The sequence below is a fragment of the Euphorbia lathyris genome, chromosome 5, assembly GCF_963576675.1.
Source record: "Euphorbia lathyris chromosome 5, ddEupLath1.1, whole genome shotgun sequence".
NCBI lineage: Eukaryota > Viridiplantae > Streptophyta > Magnoliopsida > Malpighiales > Euphorbiaceae > Euphorbia > Euphorbia lathyris.
This window is the reverse complement of record NC_088914.1, coordinates 53,543,261-53,564,990: the sequence shown is the minus strand read 5'-3', so window position 1 is coordinate 53,564,990 and position 21,730 is coordinate 53,543,261. Positions and strand designations below refer to the sequence as shown.

General features: G+C 33.7%; 1 protein-coding gene across 3 annotated transcripts; it reads right to left on the bottom strand.

Moving 5' to 3' along the window:
• Positions 1-3,824: 3,824 nt before the first annotated feature.
• LOC136228671 (crossover junction endonuclease EME1B-like) lies at positions 3,825-15,607 on the bottom strand. Of its 3 annotated transcripts, none has more exons than XM_066017115.1 (13): positions 15,197-15,607; positions 14,841-14,948; positions 14,223-14,390; positions 14,016-14,089; positions 11,633-11,812; positions 11,397-11,541; positions 11,194-11,303; positions 10,824-10,999; positions 8,616-8,679; positions 8,377-8,495; positions 8,181-8,270; positions 5,917-6,031; positions 3,825-4,236 (listed from the first exon to the last, which is right to left on the bottom strand). In XM_066017115.1, the coding sequence occupies exons 1-13, from the start codon at positions 15,462-15,464 to the stop codon at positions 4,057-4,059; spliced, it is 1,797 nt and encodes a 598-aa protein (XP_065873187.1). In that variant the 5' UTR covers positions 15,465-15,607; the 3' UTR covers positions 3,825-4,056. The 3 variants fall into 3 exon arrangements, with proteins under 3 accessions (XP_065873187.1, XP_065873186.1, XP_065873188.1); XM_066017114.1 differs by having other exon boundaries at positions 11,397-11,550; positions 15,197-15,606; XM_066017116.1 differs by lacking the exon at positions 14,841-14,948 and having other exon boundaries at positions 11,397-11,550.
• Between the last annotated feature and the right edge of the window lie 6,123 nt (positions 15,608-21,730).

Here is a 21,730-nt window from a genome sequence, read left to right as displayed (position 1 = left end):
AAACAAGTTTCTCATGCTTTTCGAAACTAGTACGTTTCAATAAAAAAAATATAATACAATATATTTTAATTCCATTCACAAAAGAAACTATAATATCAATGCATTAAAAAACATTGTTCACAATAACTATCAATTTATCATCTTTAGGGTCACGATCATTTAACCTATAGTTCTCACTCTCGTATCCATCCACATGCTTCACAATAGTGGAACAAAGTTGTTAGCCTAATGCATATGTAATGATTTGGTATAGGTTTTTGCTCCAAAATATACTTCACAATCTCCATTATGAATACTTCACACTGTAAAAAGAAAACAAATAAATAAATAACGTACATAAAAAAATGTTAAATTATATATAAAAAAAAAAAAGTATATTACTTGGATTCGTACTGAGGTAGGCATTTCATCAAATTCTAAAGGGTCATTTCAAGATTTACCAACATATGGTTCAAATTGCAAAAAATATGGACAATTTTCGAGAATAAAAAACCATGAAGATACATTGTCAAAATCCGGCATATTTCATTGTATATTTTTTTTTTGTATATTTATTATTCAATGAGTTATAATATACATCTTGTGCTCACCTTTTGAGTATATTTATAATAGGGTAAATTTCAAATAAAACCCATGTGGTTTCACTAATTTTTAGATAAAGGACTGTGGTTTACTTTTTGTCAAAACGAGGATTGAGGTTTTCAACTTTAGCAAAATAAGGACTTTTTCGATTGATCCTATTTCAAATTATACCACTTTTTGGTACTCCTGCAAAAAAAAAAAAAAAAAAAAAAAATTCTTTAGTTATTATTTATTCTCAAAGCATACAAATATAAAAACAAACATAAATAAAATAAAATTACATATTCATTTTCTTCAGGAATACTTCAAAACCTAATCATTGACTAACTCATGGACAAGTCAGTCAGGTAACTCCCCAAGTTTGTCATCCACAAGAAAACAAACTACAGATGAACCAAATTGGGTTTTAAAAGGTTAATTTTTAAAATAATCAAAAACAAACTTTCTCTCTCTCTTTTCTTTTGATTTTACTCAAATCTTCACTTCATTGCCACCAATCTCAGTTTCTAACCATAATTGAAAATAAAACTTAAATAACATACAAAAAAAAACCCATTACAAACTGATTGAAACATTTTATACTTTTCAATAACTTTTTGATAATTTCAGGTACTTTCAGACACTTTCAATCAATTTCACAGCTTCTGAAATTGACTGAAAGTAAATGAAATCTTATAAAACTCATATGTAATAAATTAAAATTACAACAAAATGGATACAAATAACAAAAACATCATAAAAATAATACTCACTCAACCGCATGATCTTCAACTTTCCCCTAATAAAATAGGATAAAAAAAGTCTACAAACCACTCACCCTCACCATAACTCCAAGAAAAAAAACACACGAAACAAATAGGTTTTCGTAAAAAAAAAAAAGAAATTGATGTTCTTACCTTCAAATATTTAGAGCTTTCACTATTTGATATTCACTTGAATTAACATTTTTCTCATCAACATCGCCCTTTCAGTGATTCAAGGACATTGTTTATAATTTTATCGGCTTTTTCAATAATAATATATCGATCTTGATAGTCGGAGTAATAAAAGAAAATGTGATAATAGGATTTGCAAAAGAGATCGGCAATAAAGAATCACAACATAATCCTCAATAGGGACATGAAATTTCCCTAAAGAAATACTAAACTTATTAAAATCATAATTTCATGGCAAAAAGCATAATTAAATCTCTAAACTTTATAGGTTTTAAGGATCAAGTTCCTGATCAATTATTTTTCCATTGAAACTTTAATCATTGATTATGTTATGGATTCGACTCTTATTTAACTTTTCCGTCAAGTTTGAACAACACGGGCCTTTGAAGGATTCAGCTTGTTGACATGGACATTTTCACTTCTGCGTGGACAAATAAAAAAATAACTTTCTTAACTAGGAGAGAGAGAGAGTAAAAAGTAAAAAAAGAAATTACAGAAATCGATTTCCACTATTTTAAGCTGGAAGCTTGAAAGAACTTGTTAGAAATGGATTTTGGTATTATGGGAGAAGATCGATTTGGCAATTCTAATGTTGGAGATCGTGAAATGGGAGAGGAGAAGATCGAGCTTGAAAGAATATACTGGAAATTGATTTATGTATTTTTTTTTAATTTTCTACTCTCTATCTATCCTAGTTAATAAACTCTTATTTTAATTTGTCCACATTAATAAGTAGAATCATCCTAACGATGCGTGTCGCTCAAACTCGATAGAAAAGTCAAATAAGAGCTCAATTCATAACAAAATCAATAACCAATGGCTCAATGTGGAAAAATAATTGATCAGAAACTTATTCTTAAAACATGTAAAATTCAAGAGTTTAATTATGTTTTTTTTTTCTTTACGTAATTTCATCTTTAGCCTCATTGCCACTATCAATATCACCATTATTATTTTTACGGTTTTGATATATGCAGCCCTTCGGGCTGCATATAAGCATTAAATACAATTGAATATTCTTTTGTATTTTCAATATGTATATTTATTATTGCATTGAACTTCTAAATACACCAAAAATCATTTAATGCAATCATAAATTCTTTTATATTTTCTATATCTGCATTAATTTTTTATTTTTTGAAAAGATATCTGCATTTATTATTTCGACAGGTTATTTGTAACTGTATTAGTAACAGAATAAAAGTTACAAAAAAACTCGTCGAAATAACACAGTTACGAATAACCTGTCGAAATGATATTATTTTTTGAAAAGATATCTGCATTTATTATACATTGAACTTCTAACGTTTTTTATTTCAAAAAAAAAAAAACTTCTAACGTTTTCTAAAAAGTGCAAATTTACTCCTAACTATGAATTTGTGCAATTTTACCCCTAACAATGTCAAGTAAATTCAATTTTATCATTACACAACAGAAAATTTGAACTTACTGATTTGACAGTTATTTGACTATCACATCAGATATTCCAAAGAAGTTCGTCAATAAAATAAAGCAATTAATTGTATTTTGACGGGTTGTATGCAGTTTTTTGTGTGTAACTTTTATCTGTCAGACTTAAACATTATCATTTCGACAGGTTATTCGTAACTGTGTTATTTCGACGAGTTTTTTGTAACTTTTATTCTGTTACTAATACAGTTACAAATAACCTGTCGAAATAATAAATGCAGATATCTTTTCAAAAAATAAAAAATTAATGCAGATATAGAAAATATAAAAGAATTTATGATTGCATTAAATGATTTTTGATGTATTTAGAAGTTCAATGCAATAATAAATATACATCTTGAAAATACAAAAGAATATTCAATTGTATTTAATGCTTATATGCAGCCCTAAGGGCTGCATATATTAAAACCGTAATCAACAAGAACGGATCTAGGATTTTCAACTAACGAGGGCAAATTATAAATTAGAAAAGATTAAACTAAAAATAAAATGTCTACAAAAACTTGTAATAATAATAAAATTGGAGAAACAAAAATGAAGTGAAAAATTTAGGAATATTATCACCGATCAATTTAAACAAAGATTCCTTATAAAAAGAAATACTAAATTTTATTCCTTTACTACCTTTTTAACCATTTCAAAAACAAAACGAACAACGAACAAACAACAAATGCACACACAAAAACAAGGAACATAATACAAATAGAAACCTAATATAAAAATCAAACAAAACGAAAAGCAAATGAAAGCAACATAAATCAATAGCAAAAGAAAGTGAGATAGAAAACGGTATTTAAGAAATTCAAATTAAATAAAAAGCACGTGCAAAAATAAAGGTAGTTATCGACCAAAATATAATATCCAAATATAACATAAAATACCCCAATACAAACAGCATAATAAGAAATTTAGGAATGAATTCACAAGTGATGCAGAAGTTAAGGGACATTGCTGATTCTTCAAAAGTGTAGATACACAAAGGAAAGGAACTACATCAAGTATTTACAAGAAAAAAGCTACTGTAAAATCATCATCTACTGTTTTATCACTGAGAATTTCATGGAGTTAATCAAGATGATAAGTGCCTGAAAAAGTCAGCACCATCCTCAACCTCATCAGTTTTGATGCTTCCACTTTGAGCCATAAGTACCCTGTACACTCGCTTCGAACAAATCCGCCCTACTCTTCTTTCACCACCAACTATACCTTCTGCACTCAAGTCCTCCAGAAGAAACTCCTTTTCATGCACCTGACATATAATACCAAACACAAAACTCTCCACGCTGAGGACTGAAGTCGGATATAGAAAACATCTTTTTTATCCAAATAAAATCAAAGCAGTGTTCATGTCTTTCCCTGTGAAGCAATTGCTTCATCAGTGTAGTTTGCCTTCATTCAAAGTTTAAGATACATTGGACAAGCATAGCTGAACATAGTGCAGATGCAAAAAGCTACAACTTAGAGAAGTTTGAAACAATCAAGTTTTAGAAAAAGCAAACTTGTGGTACTATACTTCCCGGTATTTTCAATTGACAAATTTCAAATTTAATTCCTGCATTATAGATTTTATCATAGGCAATAAAAAAAAAAATTCTTTCATATTCTAATAAGAAATAAGGTTCAAATTTGCTCCTAGGTTTTGGAGAAGATCAATTTTCCCCTCATCGTACAAGCATGGTGATTAGTTATATAACTTATAAGAAGTGAAGCCAAAAAAAATCGTTTTCCTTTTCACTTGCCTAGTATCCCATGAAAATATTTAAATGCATAATTAAAACTTAAAACAATCTTGCTACAGAAGCCAAACATTTCTACAAGGCCTACTCATTGTGAACAAGTATAAGCTCTAAAATTAAGTTGTGTTTTCATAGTACAGTAAAACCTCTATATAGGAATACTCTATATAAGAATAACCTCCAATTTGTTATAAAAAATTTCGGTCCCAACTTGGGCCGGTTATAAATAAGAATAACCTCCCAAATGTTAATTGTTATACATAATCCAAGTCCCACCTTTAGAAACTATACCTCTATATAGGAATAATTATGTTAATAATGTATATATGTATTAAGGATTTAAACAAAATTTATTAAAAAATTTAAAAATTATTGAGATTAAATATGAGTTGGCACACAAATTCCAACTTTAACTATAAATTCTTACCATTTTCCCATAAAACTCTTTTCTTTATGTATTGGAAACTAAACTCAAAACTCTTCCAATTCTTTAGGTATTGGAAATAAAACTCGTAGACTTGATATGCTAAACATTAAATTTATAAACTTTAAGTGTTGATTTTTTTTTTTTTGGGTACCAAACTCTATATAAGAATAACCTCCCAATTGTTATACAAATTGTCCGGTCCCAAACGTATTCCTATATAGAGGTTTTACTGTATCAGAGTTCATACACTGCATGCTAGATGGGCCTAAGCATACCATTAACCCAAATTTCCTTTCACCAGAGCACCCAAGGTTTTGAAATGACATGAACATTGGTGAGCTCTGAAACTTAATTACTTGTAGACATAAACTCTATTATATGCATGCAAAAACTAGGTAATAATCTGCAAAAATCATGTAAACAAGAATGGTAGCCATAATCATGCCAACAAATACAAATCAAAATCTTTATAGTTAGACATCCTTTTGAAATGAAAGTGCCCCAGTGTGCTTTGCAATGTATACTTCTATATGAGGCTAATGCATGAACACATCTGCAGGTGGATATGGTTGACTAAATTGCATGAAATCCCTAATTATGATTCGTTTAATGTGATAAAAGTTCTGTAAGACTGTAATAAGCAATTCCAACAACTAGGCGGGTAAGATGCACCTAACTGTGTGGAAACATGTACATTAAAGATGGATTAATATCAATTAAATAAGTGTAAGCATCAAAAGTAAAACACATATACTGTCATTCTTACTGGTAAACTAGGATCCATGTAAACGCGCAAGAGAGATTTCATGGTAGGATACTTCTTCCATATAGCAACAGCAAATCGTGGCTGCACCTTTGGGATAGCTACCAAAGCTTTTAACCTGAAATTAGCAAGAAAAAGTACAAATTATATTTCACGGTTACATGAAAAATAAATGAAGGCAGACAAAAGATTTGGCCACATGATTTGCCATTCCTTATGGAGTCTAGATTGAGCAGATATTATATCTGGTCCCAAATCCTTGGTGCAATTTAAAGGGGGAAACTCAATTTCTTTCTGTAACTCAACAATTGTCATTGCAGGTATTATCTATTTCAGATTTTCAATTTACTATATACATGATTTTAAATAACAGGCAGAATTATGAGTTTGTATTCTTTAATTTAGACGCTTTAGCACAACAATAGATAGAATATTTCATAAAATGATTGTAGTGGAGATGAGATGTTGAAATGGATGGGTGAATATACAAAGATGGATGGAAATAACTGCATCCAAGAAAAAAAGGTGTTCTGACCAAGTATAAAATAAGAGGGCGTTTGAGGTGATTTTCATATGTCCAACTCCAAACTACACATGTTTGGCCTATAAAATGCATGGGAAGAAAGAGAAGGAGAAAAATAAGAATGCCTTTGCATGACAATATTAAAATGAGCTAAAATTGTTATATTTCTCAAAAGGTAATACTTTGAACAGAATTGCTTACTGAACTAGTTTAGTTGGCATTAGAATTTGTTATATTGTAGCTGTAAAACAAATAATAGATATCACATAACGTGCTAAGGAAAGTGTTACATATCAGCAGTCCCAGTCACCAAAACAGGAACCAAGTTAGATAAAAGGGTACCTTTGGCCAAGCTAATAAGCATTTTTCTCACAGGAAAAAAAAAGATGGATCTGTTTGGGGCTTCCTTCATCTACGATTAGATATGCTAAATTTGATTTTGTTTTAGTATCTATCTATTAGGGTTTTTAAAGTTTCTTAGTTGTTATTCAAACTGGTTTTTCTATGAGAATTACTTGATTGGTTTAGTATCTATCTATTAGTAAATTCTAAATTCTTATGTCTTGTCTTAGGCTTGTAAATTCTTCTAAATGCATAGTTTTGGGGAAATGGAGGAAGTCTAATTTCTAAAACAAAATCCAGGTTCCTGATATCCTTAATTTCCCCCTTAAGTTATTTTATTTCTTTTTTCTTACAAAAAAATGTCCAAGACAAAATGAATAGAACCAAAACTTGTAAATACAGCTTATAACCAAGGGTGTTGGGTTTCAGGGTCTTATAACCAAATCCCACGAAAGGGTTTGTAATACAACAACAACAACAACAAAGCCTTAGTTCCGAAATGATTCGGGGTCGGCTAACATGAACCATCATATAAAACCGTGAAATCAAGTCGTGTCAGCGACACAAATTCGCTCCCTCCACTCCGTCCTATCCACTACCATATTTTCCTCAATTCCCAGTAAACTCATATCACTCTCGATCACCCTCCTCCAAGTTTGCTTAGGTCTTCCCCTACCCCTCACCACTACATCCCTTTGCCACTCTTCGGTTCTCCTAACCGGCGCATCAAGCGCTCTACGTCTCACATGGCCAAACCACCTTAGTCGGTTTTCTCTCATTTTATTCTCAATAGATGTGACCCCTACTTTTGTCCTAATTATTTCATTACTCACCCGATCCTTTCTCGTATGACCACATATCCATCTCAACATATCTCTGCCACCGACATCTTATGGATGTGGCAGTATTTCACTACCCAACACTCCGTACCATATAACAATGCTGGTTTCTGTTGATTCCAATTCTCTCCTAAATTCTCCCCAATCCAATTTAGATTTTCAAATGTTTCCCCATTTAACATTTGCCTTCTCTCTTTCTAGTTGGGAAGGGATGGAAGAAAAACATTTATCATAGTTCTCATTACTTTGACGCGTTTATTCAAGTGATTATTTGGTAGAACCAAATACGAAGACTAGAATTTCAGGATGTGCAGTAAAGTAGCAAACATGTGTGGTAACTGGTAAGTATGTTCATGTAAGATTCATAACATATTTTTTATAACAAAGACAGAAATTACAAACAGAAAGAACATATCTGCTAAAGGTAAAATAAAGAAGACAATTGATTAAATTAGGAAAGGTTTGATGGTTGAAATAAATAATATTTTATTTATCTTCAAATTAGTAAATCAACGAATAATCTGCAAGATTATAATTCGGAACAATATTATTATATTACTCACCATGGACTTTTCTTTATTAAATTCTTGTCAGTAGAGTCCTTCGGAATAAGGGACCCATTAGCATTCACTGACAAACGAGTTAACTTATTTCTGCATTTAAACGAAAAATAAATTCAGAAGTCTGTGAAAGCAAATCACGCAGGAGGCCTTTGATGTTGCCAACTTTATGACAAGTAAAAGTAGAAATATTCAGAACCTGAATTGGCAAGATGCCAAGCTACACGTCAAACCAACAATGTGTTCAGCAATTTCAGCTTCATCTATACAATTCCTGTAATGAACCCTGAGAAAATGAGTGGTCAATTTGGCCAGCGCCTGCAGGAAAAAGTTCAGATGGAGGACAATCACAATCAACCACTTCAAAAAATCAAGAAATTGTCACACTTAAACTTTTACTATCCTATGATGATAAAGTCACTAAGTCAGTAATTTGACCTCTTCAACAGGTGGACGTCTCCAACCATTATCATTTCCTGGGTTCTTGTACTGTTCCTTTTCCCTACACATTGTCAAATATCAATGTTCCAATCTAATGTAATACAGCAAAATGAGTACTAACAGGGAGTAAAACTTCACAGCAACTACAAGGTTCCCACAAATATAGATGGGAAATTTATTTATTTTTTTAAAAACAAAGAAAAAAGAACAAAAAAACGTAAAAAAATGTGTAAGTTTCGCGGCAGGCGGCATTGAGAGAGAAGAAACAAACTACAATCTGTAAACAATATAGGCCACAATATTTCACTTTCAGAGAAATGTCCACGGTTCAAATTTGGCTGAAGTTGGCATTTTTCCAACAAAGTGAATTGATTAAAAATGTAGGAACATCATAAAAAAAAAAAAAATACTACAGTACTATTTATAGTAAGGGGACGTTTGTTTTGGGGGTTTCAGGAAAGAAGAAGCTTCATTCATTTTGTTGGTGTTTACGCTAAGGTTTTCTATTCACTTTACTTCCTTTACTACCTTACACCAATATACTCTTCATAAAATTCTATTGTTGCCTCTATTTTACTTTTTACTTTTTGTTTAGGTCCATATAGGTCCATATGCTTTACTTTTTTTTTTATCCCTGGATTAATTTCACTTTTGATCCTTGCACTTATATATTTTTATATTTTTTTCTCCAAAAATATTTTTGACCAAATTTTACTTTTTAATTTTCATTTTGGTCTTTATACTTAATTATTTGTACTTTTTTTTATCCCTAGACTAATTTCACTTTTGATTCTTGTACTTATTTATTTTTACTTTTTGGCCTGAAAAATAATTTTGACCAATTTTTTTATTTTATCATAATATTCAGTTTTAATATTTACTTTTAATTATTTTTAAATGACTATTTTCTTTTTAAAATATAATTTTCAATATTTACTTTTAATTGTTTTTAAATGACTATTTTCTTTTTAAAATATAATTTTCAATATTTACTTTTAATTATTTTTAAATGATTATTTTCTTTTTAAAATATAATTTTTATGCATTTTATTTGATTAATTTTATTTTAGTTTTCTCTGTTTCACACGCTTTTGGTTTTATTGGTTGAAGTAATTGATTTTAACATGTGATTAATATGTTAATGCAGAAAATGTATTTATAAAAATTATTGTTAAAAACAATCCACAACTCGTGGTTTATTAGTGGTATATCATTCCCTTTCGGGAAACAAAATAAGGGAATTTAGGGTCTTTCTATTTCTTTCCCCTTGTTTCCGTTTCTGGATTCTATTCCTTTACCCCTGCGCGCGAACCAAATACCTCCTAAAACTATAACACAACTAAAACACTGGTAACAATATGGACAATCATGGAGCAGATTTAATTATACCCCTGCATCAGCTCTTCACGAGTTCAAATAATCTCCTCCAGTCCCCCTCAAATCTAATGGTTCTGGAAGCAAGACTCTGTCAGGTATTAGCTGACAGTATGGGATTTTTAGAATTAGAAAGATAGGAAGGGAGAAGAAAAGAGAGAAAGTTGAGAAGAGAAGGAAAGAGGAAGGTAATTTCTTAATTCTTGATTGATACCCAAAAACGTACAAGGCCTGAGCTAATAAAGGGAATAAAGGTACTGCTGACCTCAGCTAGTACAACCTCACAGCTGTGCATACCACAGCTGTCCATTCCTATAAGGGTTTGCAAACAAACTTAGCTAGCAGACAAAAAGCACAGAAAAAATTTAAATAGCAATAACAGAAATAACTAAAATACTTCAAATATCTATTTTAGTCCTTTTCCTACCTGATATGTGACAGACTCTTGGCTTTTTCTTTCTTGTTGATCCGAAAGGAATAAGCATGATATGTTTTAACTTCAAATAACGCAATGAAACCAATTAAAACCTCACCTTCATACTAAATAACTATTCCTTGAAATCAAACTCACAATTCTAACAATCCTCAAGTGCCATTACTAATTTTTTTCATGAACTCTTCCGTATCGAATCAAATTTCACCTAACTGCCATCAGCTATATAATGAAAACCTTGATTAAAATAAAAATAAAAAAAAAAAATTCCAGCAAGAGTTTAATCAAGCAAAAACCCAACTGCAGCTGAAAAGATATGGCTTGAGGTTGTGAAAAATATGTGACAATCAGATGCAAAAAAAAAAATGACAATTATAATGCACTTCGTGGTTTCTCACCTTTTATTGATATATGCCATCAGTCTATTTGTGACATAGCATACTGTATAGTTTGAATAACAGCGCCGAACTCTAGAAACATGATCAAGAAGTGATTGGTTGATAACGAGATTGCAAAATTCCTCTGCCTCATACACAAGTAAAACATATCGTATCTCAGTTCCTTCGGGAGACAGCTGCAGCAAATTTAGAGAGACATCAGACATTTTGAAATATAATTACAGAAAAGGCAACCTTAATATGTTATCCAATATCCAGAAGTTGAACCTGTAATTAATTTTTACTAGAGAAGAAAACAAACAAAACAAATATTTTCTATAATCTTGTTAATTTTCTTGAACTTACTCTACCAACAAGAAGAATTAATTACCTCTGAAATATTTTCTGGAACAGTCATAGTCCATATGATAGACTTTTCAATTGGATTTGATTTTATGCGGTATGTAATGCCTTTTTCAGAAAACCTATTAAGCAAATGTCCTAAAATAGTAGAGTAGAACAAACAAGAATGAATATTATGATGAGAAATCTGCTGAAAGTGATGAGAGGAAAACATTTAGAAGACAAACTCACCCCCAATGGACCTCTGTTCAACTACGCTAGTGTCAATTTCAGCAACAATAGATTTTAGAGCAAACTTTCCTTTTTCCCACATTTGTTTCTCCTTATCCAATTTTTTCAGTTCCGCAGCTTCAGCCTTTAGAGCTGCTTTCTGCAACTTCTCTTGCTTAAGAACAGATTTAGTTAGCAAATTGTATGTACAATGCAATAGGCCACTTGAAATTCAATCGAATTATTAGGGCACTTACTTCTTTCTTTCGCTTTTTTTCTTCCATTAAGTGAGCTCTTTCCTCTTTTGTCAACCTCTTCTTCCCCATCACATTGTTGGCCGCCACTTTCTTTTCCACATTATCTTTGGTACTTTCCTCTTCTATAATGTTACATATCTTCTCCATCCCAAAATTTTCTTTATCAGGATCATTACCTACCTGTTTCAATGTCAATAGATTATAGATCATTAGAACAATGACCATTAATCAAAACATAGATTTATTCTTAATTGTAATGGAACACGCTAAGCCCAATACCAAATGTCTCTGATTAGAAAATTTCCTAATTATGGTAAAGGAAAATAGAACATGCTTTGAATATTAAATCTTGTATCACAAGTATGATTTTACTTGTTCCATAAGGATATTACTACTTCGTCATGAATGTTTTATTTCAGTTTTAGTTGTGTCACTAAAAAGGGAATCCCAAGTTGTCAGTAGAGGGCCATCTACAGTACAACTGTTAATTTAGTGTAAATTATATATCTGTACTAAGTTTCAAAAAGGGTCGATGTAGTACTGTGGCAGCCACTTTACAGACACTAAATAGAGCATTAAAATTTGACAAATGAAATTTAGCACACATGTTTCACCTCATAAATGTGAGGTTGAGATAATAAGTAAGATTTCAATAACATATTTTATAGCCTTTTACACTAACATCTCCAACTTTGTAAACATTGATAGAAAAGCTTTATGGGATTCATCATTTACATCTTGTTTCCTGTAACTTCAAAGTTTCAACAGCTGCATACAATTACCTCCATCACGACCAAAAAAACAAAAAAAAAAAAGTCTCTCCCCATTTTTTATTTATAATATAACCAGAAGAGACATATATGACTACATATTGATAAAAGTCACAACGTACACTATTGAATTATGCATTTTAGGAATTTCTTGATATGCCTAGACACTGGTAGTACACAGCAAATCGGCAGGATAAAGTGCAGAAATGCCGATATGTTAAAAAGAAAGAAAAAAAAAAGAGGTTAGGCATAATTTTGAGCTCAATGTATCTAACTGGATTTTGACAGTGCCGTAAACAGCAACTTAGAGGTAAAATTGTGGCTAACTTATTAGAAAAATGCCAATAACCAGTATAAGTGTAATTTTAGGGGAATAAAGAAGTTAAAAGTGTAATCTGATTCTATATCAATTTATTGATAGAAAATCCTAGTTTTTAACTCTATAATCCCTCAGCCTTCATACTAACCTCTAGTGAACATCACACCAAGGTTACATTAGACAATACCAAAGCACAATAAAGTCTTGAGATTTCAAACTACGAATCCTCATTGCCAACATGATAACAAGCTACTGAACAATGAGAAACAGGATGTACACATAATTAGCATGACAATCATCAGAATGTTCAGTTATATGTTAAATACAAGATTGAATTCGGAGCTGATTCTGCATAGTGTAATTGATAGAAAACCGTAAGTTTCATGAATATAATCGTGTAGCTTCACAATCAATATCTTGCTAGCATCACATCAAGGTTACATCAGAGTCGAACACTACCAAAGTGCAATGAAAGTCTCTGAAATTTGCAATCGAATACCTCGTTTTTCGGCATACATAAAACTAGTAATTGGACAATGAAGGAAGATGATGTATAGTTGTACACACATTAGCAAGATAGAAATGCTAAAATAGATGTGTGAAAATACATGTTCGCATTGGGTAAAGAAAGAGTGCATCTACTACAGGAACAAAAAAATATTACAGATTATGGAGAAGATGAGATAAGGGAGATTAAGATGATTTGGAGACATGCATTGTCGATTGACAAAATGAGCCAGTATTGAAAGTCCAACATTTTACAGCCGCATGAGAAACAAAGTAAGAGGCAAAACTAAGGTTGTCTGGAAGTAGTAAAAAAGGATTTGGATTTTGGAGCCCTATATGTTTTTGAAAATGTAGCCAACCTGAACTAGTTTGGGAACACCTAAATTAAAGCACTACAAACACATCATTCATATTTCACATGATCTAGGAAAAACTTTTCCATCGTGAAAGGACGATTCATCATCCTACCAGGGTAATATAATAAACCAAAAGTCAATCTATATAAATCCTCATATCTCACCCATCTAAATTCTTTCTAATAAAACCAAAAAAGCAGGCAAATTAATAATGAATGGAAGGCCCACTAGAATAAAATTAGTGTCTTCTTTTCTTAGCACATCTGTCAATTTCTCTTTTTCTACAGAAGAAGCGACGTCCAGTTTCTTTTCAGTTAATATGCTAGTCTCTCATAAGAAAGTATACTGCTCAAGTTCCCATCTTCAAAATCATATTTCAATAAATTGGAAATGCACATACTGTTGTTAGCATTATTGTCATGGAAAATTACCTGACTGCTATTCTCTTGCAAAAACACAGGCATGGAAGCATTTTCCTCTGACATAAGGGTTCGGTCATCATCACCTGATAACCATGTTTTATTTCAGATGATATAGAAGCAAAAGGACCCCAGTATTGGGGCAGTTTCCTATGCATTTATAAGAACCAGCTTAGAGTTTCGAGCAGAAAAAAATTATGTAGATGCAGATTATCATACCAAGCGTATCCATGCAGCCAAAGATTCTAGAACGCCATTCCATCTTATCTTCCTCGTCGTCGTCATCATCATCACGACAAATTGCTTCATTGTTCTTCCAGGTTTTCATTACACTGCCACTTTCTGATTCATCATCTTCGGATTCCAAACATATGAATCTACTATTTCCTTTGAAAACAAAGGCACCAACCATGTTAAAAATCTATGTAATTGGAGGATGTACAGTACAAGTCAGCAAAACTAGATCATCAAGAACTACCACGGGATAGAACCTCTACACTTACCCAAATATACACTCGGATTGCGTCCTATTTTCAATATATTAAGCAAATTCTACGATGGGAAATGCATTAGAAAGCATAAATTACTACCAATATGCACGAAAAGAACAATCATACAAGTAGTGAACTTGTTGCATGCAGGTTACTCCATATTTGTAGACGCAACCATGTAAAAACACAACCTGTTCTGACAACTTGCAAACGTAAATTTCTGAAATACTGAAGGTCACTTGCAGGCAATTCACGCAAGCCCCAATATTAACAAGAACTGGACGCCCTAAGCAAATGGTAATGAACAAAGCTTAATAACATTTCCCAAAGTAAACGAAAACGCAACCTGAGAGCTTTTGATCAGATTCAGAAACTCCAATTACAGGATTGGAAGAGCGGGCTGTGCATTTAACAATGGCGAGATCGGACATTGGAGAGTCAGGGACGAAAGAAACTGCATGAAACTAACAGTCGTATAAGTAGTGAACTTGTTGCAAGCAAGTTAACCAATATTTGTAGATCAACGGAACCATATAAAAACACGAGAACCTGTTCCGACAACTTAGAAACCTAAATTTCCTTAATACTGAGCATCACTTGTAGTCAATTCACTCAAGCAACAAAATTAACAAGCAACCGCCATAAGCAACTAGCAATGAACAAAGCTTAATAAGAATTCCCAAAGTAAATAAAAAGTATAACCTGAGCGCTTCTGATCATAATCTGAAACTCTAATTTCGGGATTGGAAGAGTGCATTGTGCATTTAAGTAAGGAGAGATCGGGAATAGGAGTGTCGGGGACGAAAGAGGAAGTGGCGGCGAAGGAGGAGGTGGGGCGTTGTTTCTGAGGCGTGGGGTCATCGTCGAGCACAAAGATAGGAGGAGGGAGGGTTCTGGGTTTTTTGGAGAGAGATGGAAGGGGGGATTTTTGGTCTTCTTCATCATCAGAAAGGATAATTGGATTGGACATTTGGTTGAAGGAGAGAGGGAAACAGAGATTTGGTTATTGTGAAAGAAGGAATATGTTCAAATTCCACAGTTTTGTTTGATTGGAGGGAAGATATTTGGGCTTCAGTTACACAGCCTCGCAAACCGCTATTAAGAAGGGAGGGAGGCCTTTGTGATTGTGAACGGAACTCAAAGAAAAAACTAAATCCACCTAAATTCTCCTAAAATAATATTTCTAGACAAATTTTAAAAAAATTTAATTAAAATTAATATCAAAATTCAACATTCCTAAAACATCAAAAATTTAGTCGCTTTCATGTTGAGAATGGCGGGTTTCGGGAAGCTGAGTTCGTGGAAGTGGTTAAAGGAAGCTTGTTATAAAACGTCGGGTATGACTTTATGTGATAGGCGGGTTGACAACTCAAACTCGATGCAGAAGTGGAGCTTGGGTCATAAAATGCGATTTCTGGATAAAACATTTCCACGTGAGCAGTCAATCAATTTGTTGGTTCGAAGTGGTAATTAAAAGGCATCAGATCAACTTTTGGAAGCAAGGGTCAAGCTTAATTGGATCCTCCTTTGAGAATAAGATTATTGGTGGCAGGGGGCTAAGAATACTTGGTTACGGGACGTTGATACAAACAACAAACTTTTTCACTGAATGGCTTCCGCACATCGTCACAAGAATACGATTTTGAAGCACCAAAGATCAAGTGGTGGTTGGGTAGATAAGATAGTTAATATAAAGAATGTGGTTAGTGATTATTTTTCTAATTTATTTGCTGATGATGAGAATATGGTGTGTCTTAATCTTGATTTCTTGAGAGCCCGCATTTCGAACGATATACATAATCTTTTGTTGGCTCCTTTTACTGTTGAGGAATTTCATGTAGCTATTTTTTCCATGCACCCCAATAAATTCCCAGAGCCTGATGATTTAAATCCAGCTTACTATCGAAAATTTTGGCTCAAAACTAGTGTCGGTATTGTTAATTGGTGTTGTTAATGGTTGAACTCATGAAGCTTTCTGCAACATTTGTTTGATACTAATGTAGTTTTGATCCAAAAGTTGATATTCCTACATCTATGAAGGATCTCCGTTCGATCTCACTTTACAATGTTATCTATAAGATTTTGGTGAAAGTCCTGGTCCTAGCTAATTATATCAAGCTTATTTTGTGTGGTACTATTTCTGATGAGTAATTAGCTTTTGTCCCAGGTCATTATATTATTGATAATGTGGTGGTTGCTTTTGAGCTTCTCCATTCGATGATAAGACGTGTGAAAGGAAATCATGGGGATGTGACTTTTAAAATCGACATCAACAAGGCCTACGACCATATTAGATGATCCTATCTATATAGATTTATGACTAGGTTAGGATTTCATCCCCGCTTTATGGATTAGATTATGTTGTGTGTGTCTTATCTTCGCTATCATGTTCAGCTTAATGGTGAAGATGTGGACCCGGTCTCTCCTAGTCAAGGTTTGCGCTAGGCTAACCTTTTTGTTAACATACTTGTTTATTTTATGTGTGATGAAGGGTTGCATATGCTTCTAAAGAAAGTATAGGCTCAAAGGATACTGCATGGGTGTAAATATAGTAGATATGCTCCTTAGGTCTCTCATTTGCTCTTTGTTGATGATAGCCTTTTCTTCTTTAGAGCTTCTATAGAGGAATGCTAATTTGTGAAGAGTATCTTGGAGCATTATGAAAGAATCTCTAGGCAATCGGACAACTTACAAAAATCTGGTATCATGTTTAGTACAAATGTGGTGGTATAGGTTCAGCGGAATATCGACTGTCTCCTTGGTGTTCATGCCCCCTCAATACTGGTGGATATTTAGGGTTGCCTTCTCTAATAGGCCGTTGCAAAAGATTAGTTCTTAGTTACTTGCGTGAGCGATTATGGTAGAGACTGTTCAATTGGGATTGTAAAATGTTATCTTAGGCAGGAAGGGAGGTTTTTCTTAAAGATGTGGCTCAAGTTATTCTTGCTTACTGCACGAGTATCTTTCTTCTTCTTGTCTCTCTCTATGAGGAGCCTCAAAGAATGATGAACTCATTTTAGTAGGGGTTAGAATGGGGATAAAAGGAGGATTCATTAGGCTACCTGGAATATATTATGTCTCAGGAAGGATTGTGGACGTTTAGGGCTTTAGCATCTTGAATCTTTCAATCTAGCTCTCTTTGGAAAACAAGCGTGGAATCTATCTTCTAATAAAAATCTCTAGCTTGTCGCATTATTAGAGCTAAATAATTTTGTGAGGGTTATTTTTGGATGGTGAAGTTGGGTCATAACCCAAGCCTAGTACGGAGGAGCATTATGGAATCTAGAGCTATTCTTATGGCAGGTTGTCATTAGAGAGTGGAAGTTGAAGATTTTATCAATGTGTGGCACATTCCTTAGATTGTAAATAAGAATGAATTTAGGTCAGTTACTACTATGAAGAAGGGATAGAAGGAGATTATGGTTGCGGGCTTACGATCGTTGGATGGGAACTAGTGGGACGTGTCTTTACTTGAGGAAGTCTTCAATCTTATTGATGTGATTCTAATGTTTCCACCTGAAAATACGGAGGCTAATGATAGAGTAATTTGGAATTTTAAGAAGAAGGGGTGTTACTCGGCCAGGTCATAGTATAGAATCGTTTTTAAACAGCTTTTTGGGGAGACAGTCTTGGTTAGAGCTGGGGAATGGAGTTCGATTTGGAATTTAAATATCCTTACGGCATGATTCGCCGATTGTCATTTAATGAAACAAATTTTCCAACATTAGGGGGGAGAGAATAAGAAGTTGGAAAAATAAATTACTTGGAATGGCATTAACATTGTCTCATTTAGGTCCTCGAACAATACGATGTGAGTTTAGAGTTCAAAAGATAATACATTTACAAAATCTTGCAAATCAAATGCTAGATGCATTCACAAATTTAGGAAAAGTTACTAAATCTCATATACTAGCAGAAAATGCTCCTATTAGTATTGATGTCCCTATATGACAATCTAACATTGCAAATAATCCATGCCGGAAGCGTGGTAGACCAGTCGGTTCCAAAGATAAAAATCCTCGAAAAAGGAACGGATCAAATAACCAACATGGCCATATTATGGAGGTGGGTACTATTAAAGAGACTCAAGACGTAACTAATGATAAAACCCCAGAAGAGGTTCAATTACTTAAATGTAATGATAATAAAAAGATCTCAGTTAGTTATGTCAACATGGGAAAAAGATCGAACCGAGAGATACAATTATTGACAATGTTTTTGCATATAATATTGCTTTTAATATTTTAAAAGAGCATGAGGATCTTGAACCAACATTTGTTGAAGAATGTAGAAATATAAATGATTGGACAAAATGGAAAGATGCAATTCAAGCAGAATTGGATTCTCTCAACAAATGTGAGGTTTTTGGACCAGTAGTCCGAACACTAGAAGGTGTTAAACCTGTAAAGTATAAATGGGTTTTTGTTAGAAAGAGAAATGATAAAAATGAAGTTATAAGATATAAAGCAAGACTTGTTGCACAAGGTTTTTCCTAAAGATCCGAGATTGGTTATGAGGAGACATATTCTCTTGTTGTGGATGCAATAACTTTTAGATATCTTATTAGTTTCGCAGTACAAGAAAGATAGAACATGCACTTAATGTATATATAGTTACAACTTCTCTATATGGCTCATTTGATAATGATATCTATATGAAAATCCCTGAAGGATTCAAACTGTAAGAAAAATGTGAAAAACGAGAACTTTATTCGATAAATTTACAAAGGTCTTTGTATTAAATGAGACAATCCGCATGTGGTATAATTGTCTTAGTGAATATTTGCTAAAAGAGGGTTATAAGAATGGTCAAATCTGTCCATGTGTTTTCATAAAAAGATCAAAAACTGGATTTTCCATCATTTTTATTTATGTATATGATATGGATATTATTGGAACTCCTAAAGAGATTCCAAAAGTAGTGGATTATTTGAAAAATAAATTTAAGATGAAATATCTTGGAAAGACAACATTTTGTCTTGGCTTACAAATTGATCATTTAGAAAAGGAAATTTTTATTCACCAATCAACTTACACATAAAAGATGTTTAAAAGATTTTACATGGACAAAGCACACCCATTGAGTGACCAAATGGTAGAGACATATTCTCCTTACACATAGCTATAAATAAAATTACTGTCAGGTATTGATTTCCCATCCCCTAGACTTGATGAATTACTTGATCAGATTAGAAAAACAGATTTAATCATATTTGTATTCGACACGGAGATTAGGGGTAAATGATAATATCATTCGTAGGTGCATACCGGAAGAAGAGGTAAATCATGTGTTAAAGATGTGTCATACCCAAGAGTCGGGAGGCCATTTTAGCCCAAGTCGAACTATGGCAAAGGTCTTACAATGTGGCTTTTATTGGCCCACCATGTCCAAAGATTTCCAAGACTTCGTCAAATCATGTGACGCTTGTCAACGGAGCGGAAATATCTCCCATAAAAATGAAATGCTCCAACAGGGAATCCTAGTTTGCGAAATTTTTGACGTTTGGGGAATAGACTTCATGGGACCCTTCCCTAAGTCGCATAATAATGCCTACATTCTAGTAGTAGGAGGTAAATCATGTGTTAAAGATGTGTCATACCCAAGAGCCGGGAGGCCATTTTGGCCCAAGTCGAACTATGGCAAAGGTCTTACAATGTGGCTTTTATTGGCCCACCATGTCCAAATATTCCTAAGACTTCGTCAAATCATGTGACGCTTGTCAACGTAGCGGAAATATCTCCCATAAAAATGAAATGCTCCAACAGGGAATCCTAGTTTGTGAAATTTTTGACGTTTGGGGAATAGACTTCATGGGACCCTTCCCTAAGTCGCATAATAACGCCTACATTCTAGTGGTCGTTGACTATGTCTCCAAATGGGTGGAGGCCGTGGCACTTCCCTCAAACGATTCTAAGGTAGTAGGGCAGTTTATTAAGAAAACCATTTTTTCTCGGTTTGGGACCCAAGGGCTATCATTAGTGACGGGGCTCCCATTTTTCCAACCGGGAATTCGACCAGCTTTTGCACAAATATGGAGTTGCACACCGAGTATCCACACCCTACCACTTGCAAACTAGTGGGCAAGTTGAGGTCTCTAACCGGGAATTAAAACGCATTTTAGAAAAAATGGTTAGCACCTCCAGAAAAGATTGGAGCCTTAAGCTCGATGACGCTCTTTGGGCTTACGGTACGACGTTCAAAACGCCTATCGGGATGTCGCCCTATCGATTGGTTTTCGGCAAGTCATGCCACTTGCCAGTAGAATTAGAACACAAGGCGTATTGGGCTTTGAAGTTTTTAAATTATGATGCGCAGGTCACAGGGGAACATCGCCTCCTTCAGCTTGACATCCTCGACGAGTTTCGTTTGGGAGCATACGAAAATGCAAAGCTTTACAAGGAGCAAACAAAAAAATGGCATGATAAACATGTGCAGATTCGAGAATTCCACAAGGGGGATCAGGTCCTTTTGTACAACTCTCGCCTCCGATTGTTCCCCGGCAAATTGAAAAGCCGATGGTCAGGGCCACATACGGTCATTAGCGCATACCCATTCGGGGCCGTAGAGATCCAAAGTCCCGATGGTACCACTCAAAAGGTAAATGGCCACCGATTGAAAATCTACCGAGGAGGAGACCTCCCGCTCCATGCTGAATCCGCATGTCTCCAAGAACCTTAAGCACGCACTAGAAAGTCGAGCTACTCCGACTATAAACATAGCACAGTTTGATTCTCGAACCTCTAGTTTTATTTTCTTTTCTTTGTGTGCAGCAATAAGGCCCACGTGGGGCGCCCCTCGCCGTAAGCCCCGCGTGGACCACCACTTACATCAAAAAACGACCTGAAACTCGGATCACGCGGAGCGCCCCTCTAGGTACACCCCGCGTAAGAACATACATGTAAGGTCCTCCCTTATTTTTAATTCACCCTTTATTTTTCGTTTTGTTTTTGTTTTCTTTTATTTTCCGACGTCTTTGGAATAAACGTCATTTTAATCACGCGGAGGGCCGTGCAACCCCGCACTTACAGTTTGTTTTGCACTAACAAAAACAAAAATAAAAATAATAAACAAAAATAATTAAACTAATTTATTGGCTCATAAATTCTCTGACACACTACCTTCCTCGGAAATCAATTAAAAGTTTCGTTATTTGTCTTTCAAAGTAAATACGTGGAAACACAAAGGATCGGTCTAATTAAGAAATTTAAGTCTTGATTTCGAAACTAGGGAATTTAT

Coding starts and splice junctions, on each gene's coding strand:
- LOC136228671 (XM_066017114.1), bottom strand. CDS start 15,464: ATGTCCAATCCAATTATCCTTTCTGATGATGAAGAAGACCAAAAATCC. Junction 14,391..14,840: donor ATCTGATCAAAAGCTCTCAG/GTTGCGTTTTCG, acceptor TTGTTTTCAAAG/GAAATAGTAGATTCATATGT. Junction 11,813..14,015: donor TGCAAGAGAATAGCAGTCAG/GTAATTTTCCAT, acceptor ACATTGAAACAG/GTAGGTAATGATCCTGATAA.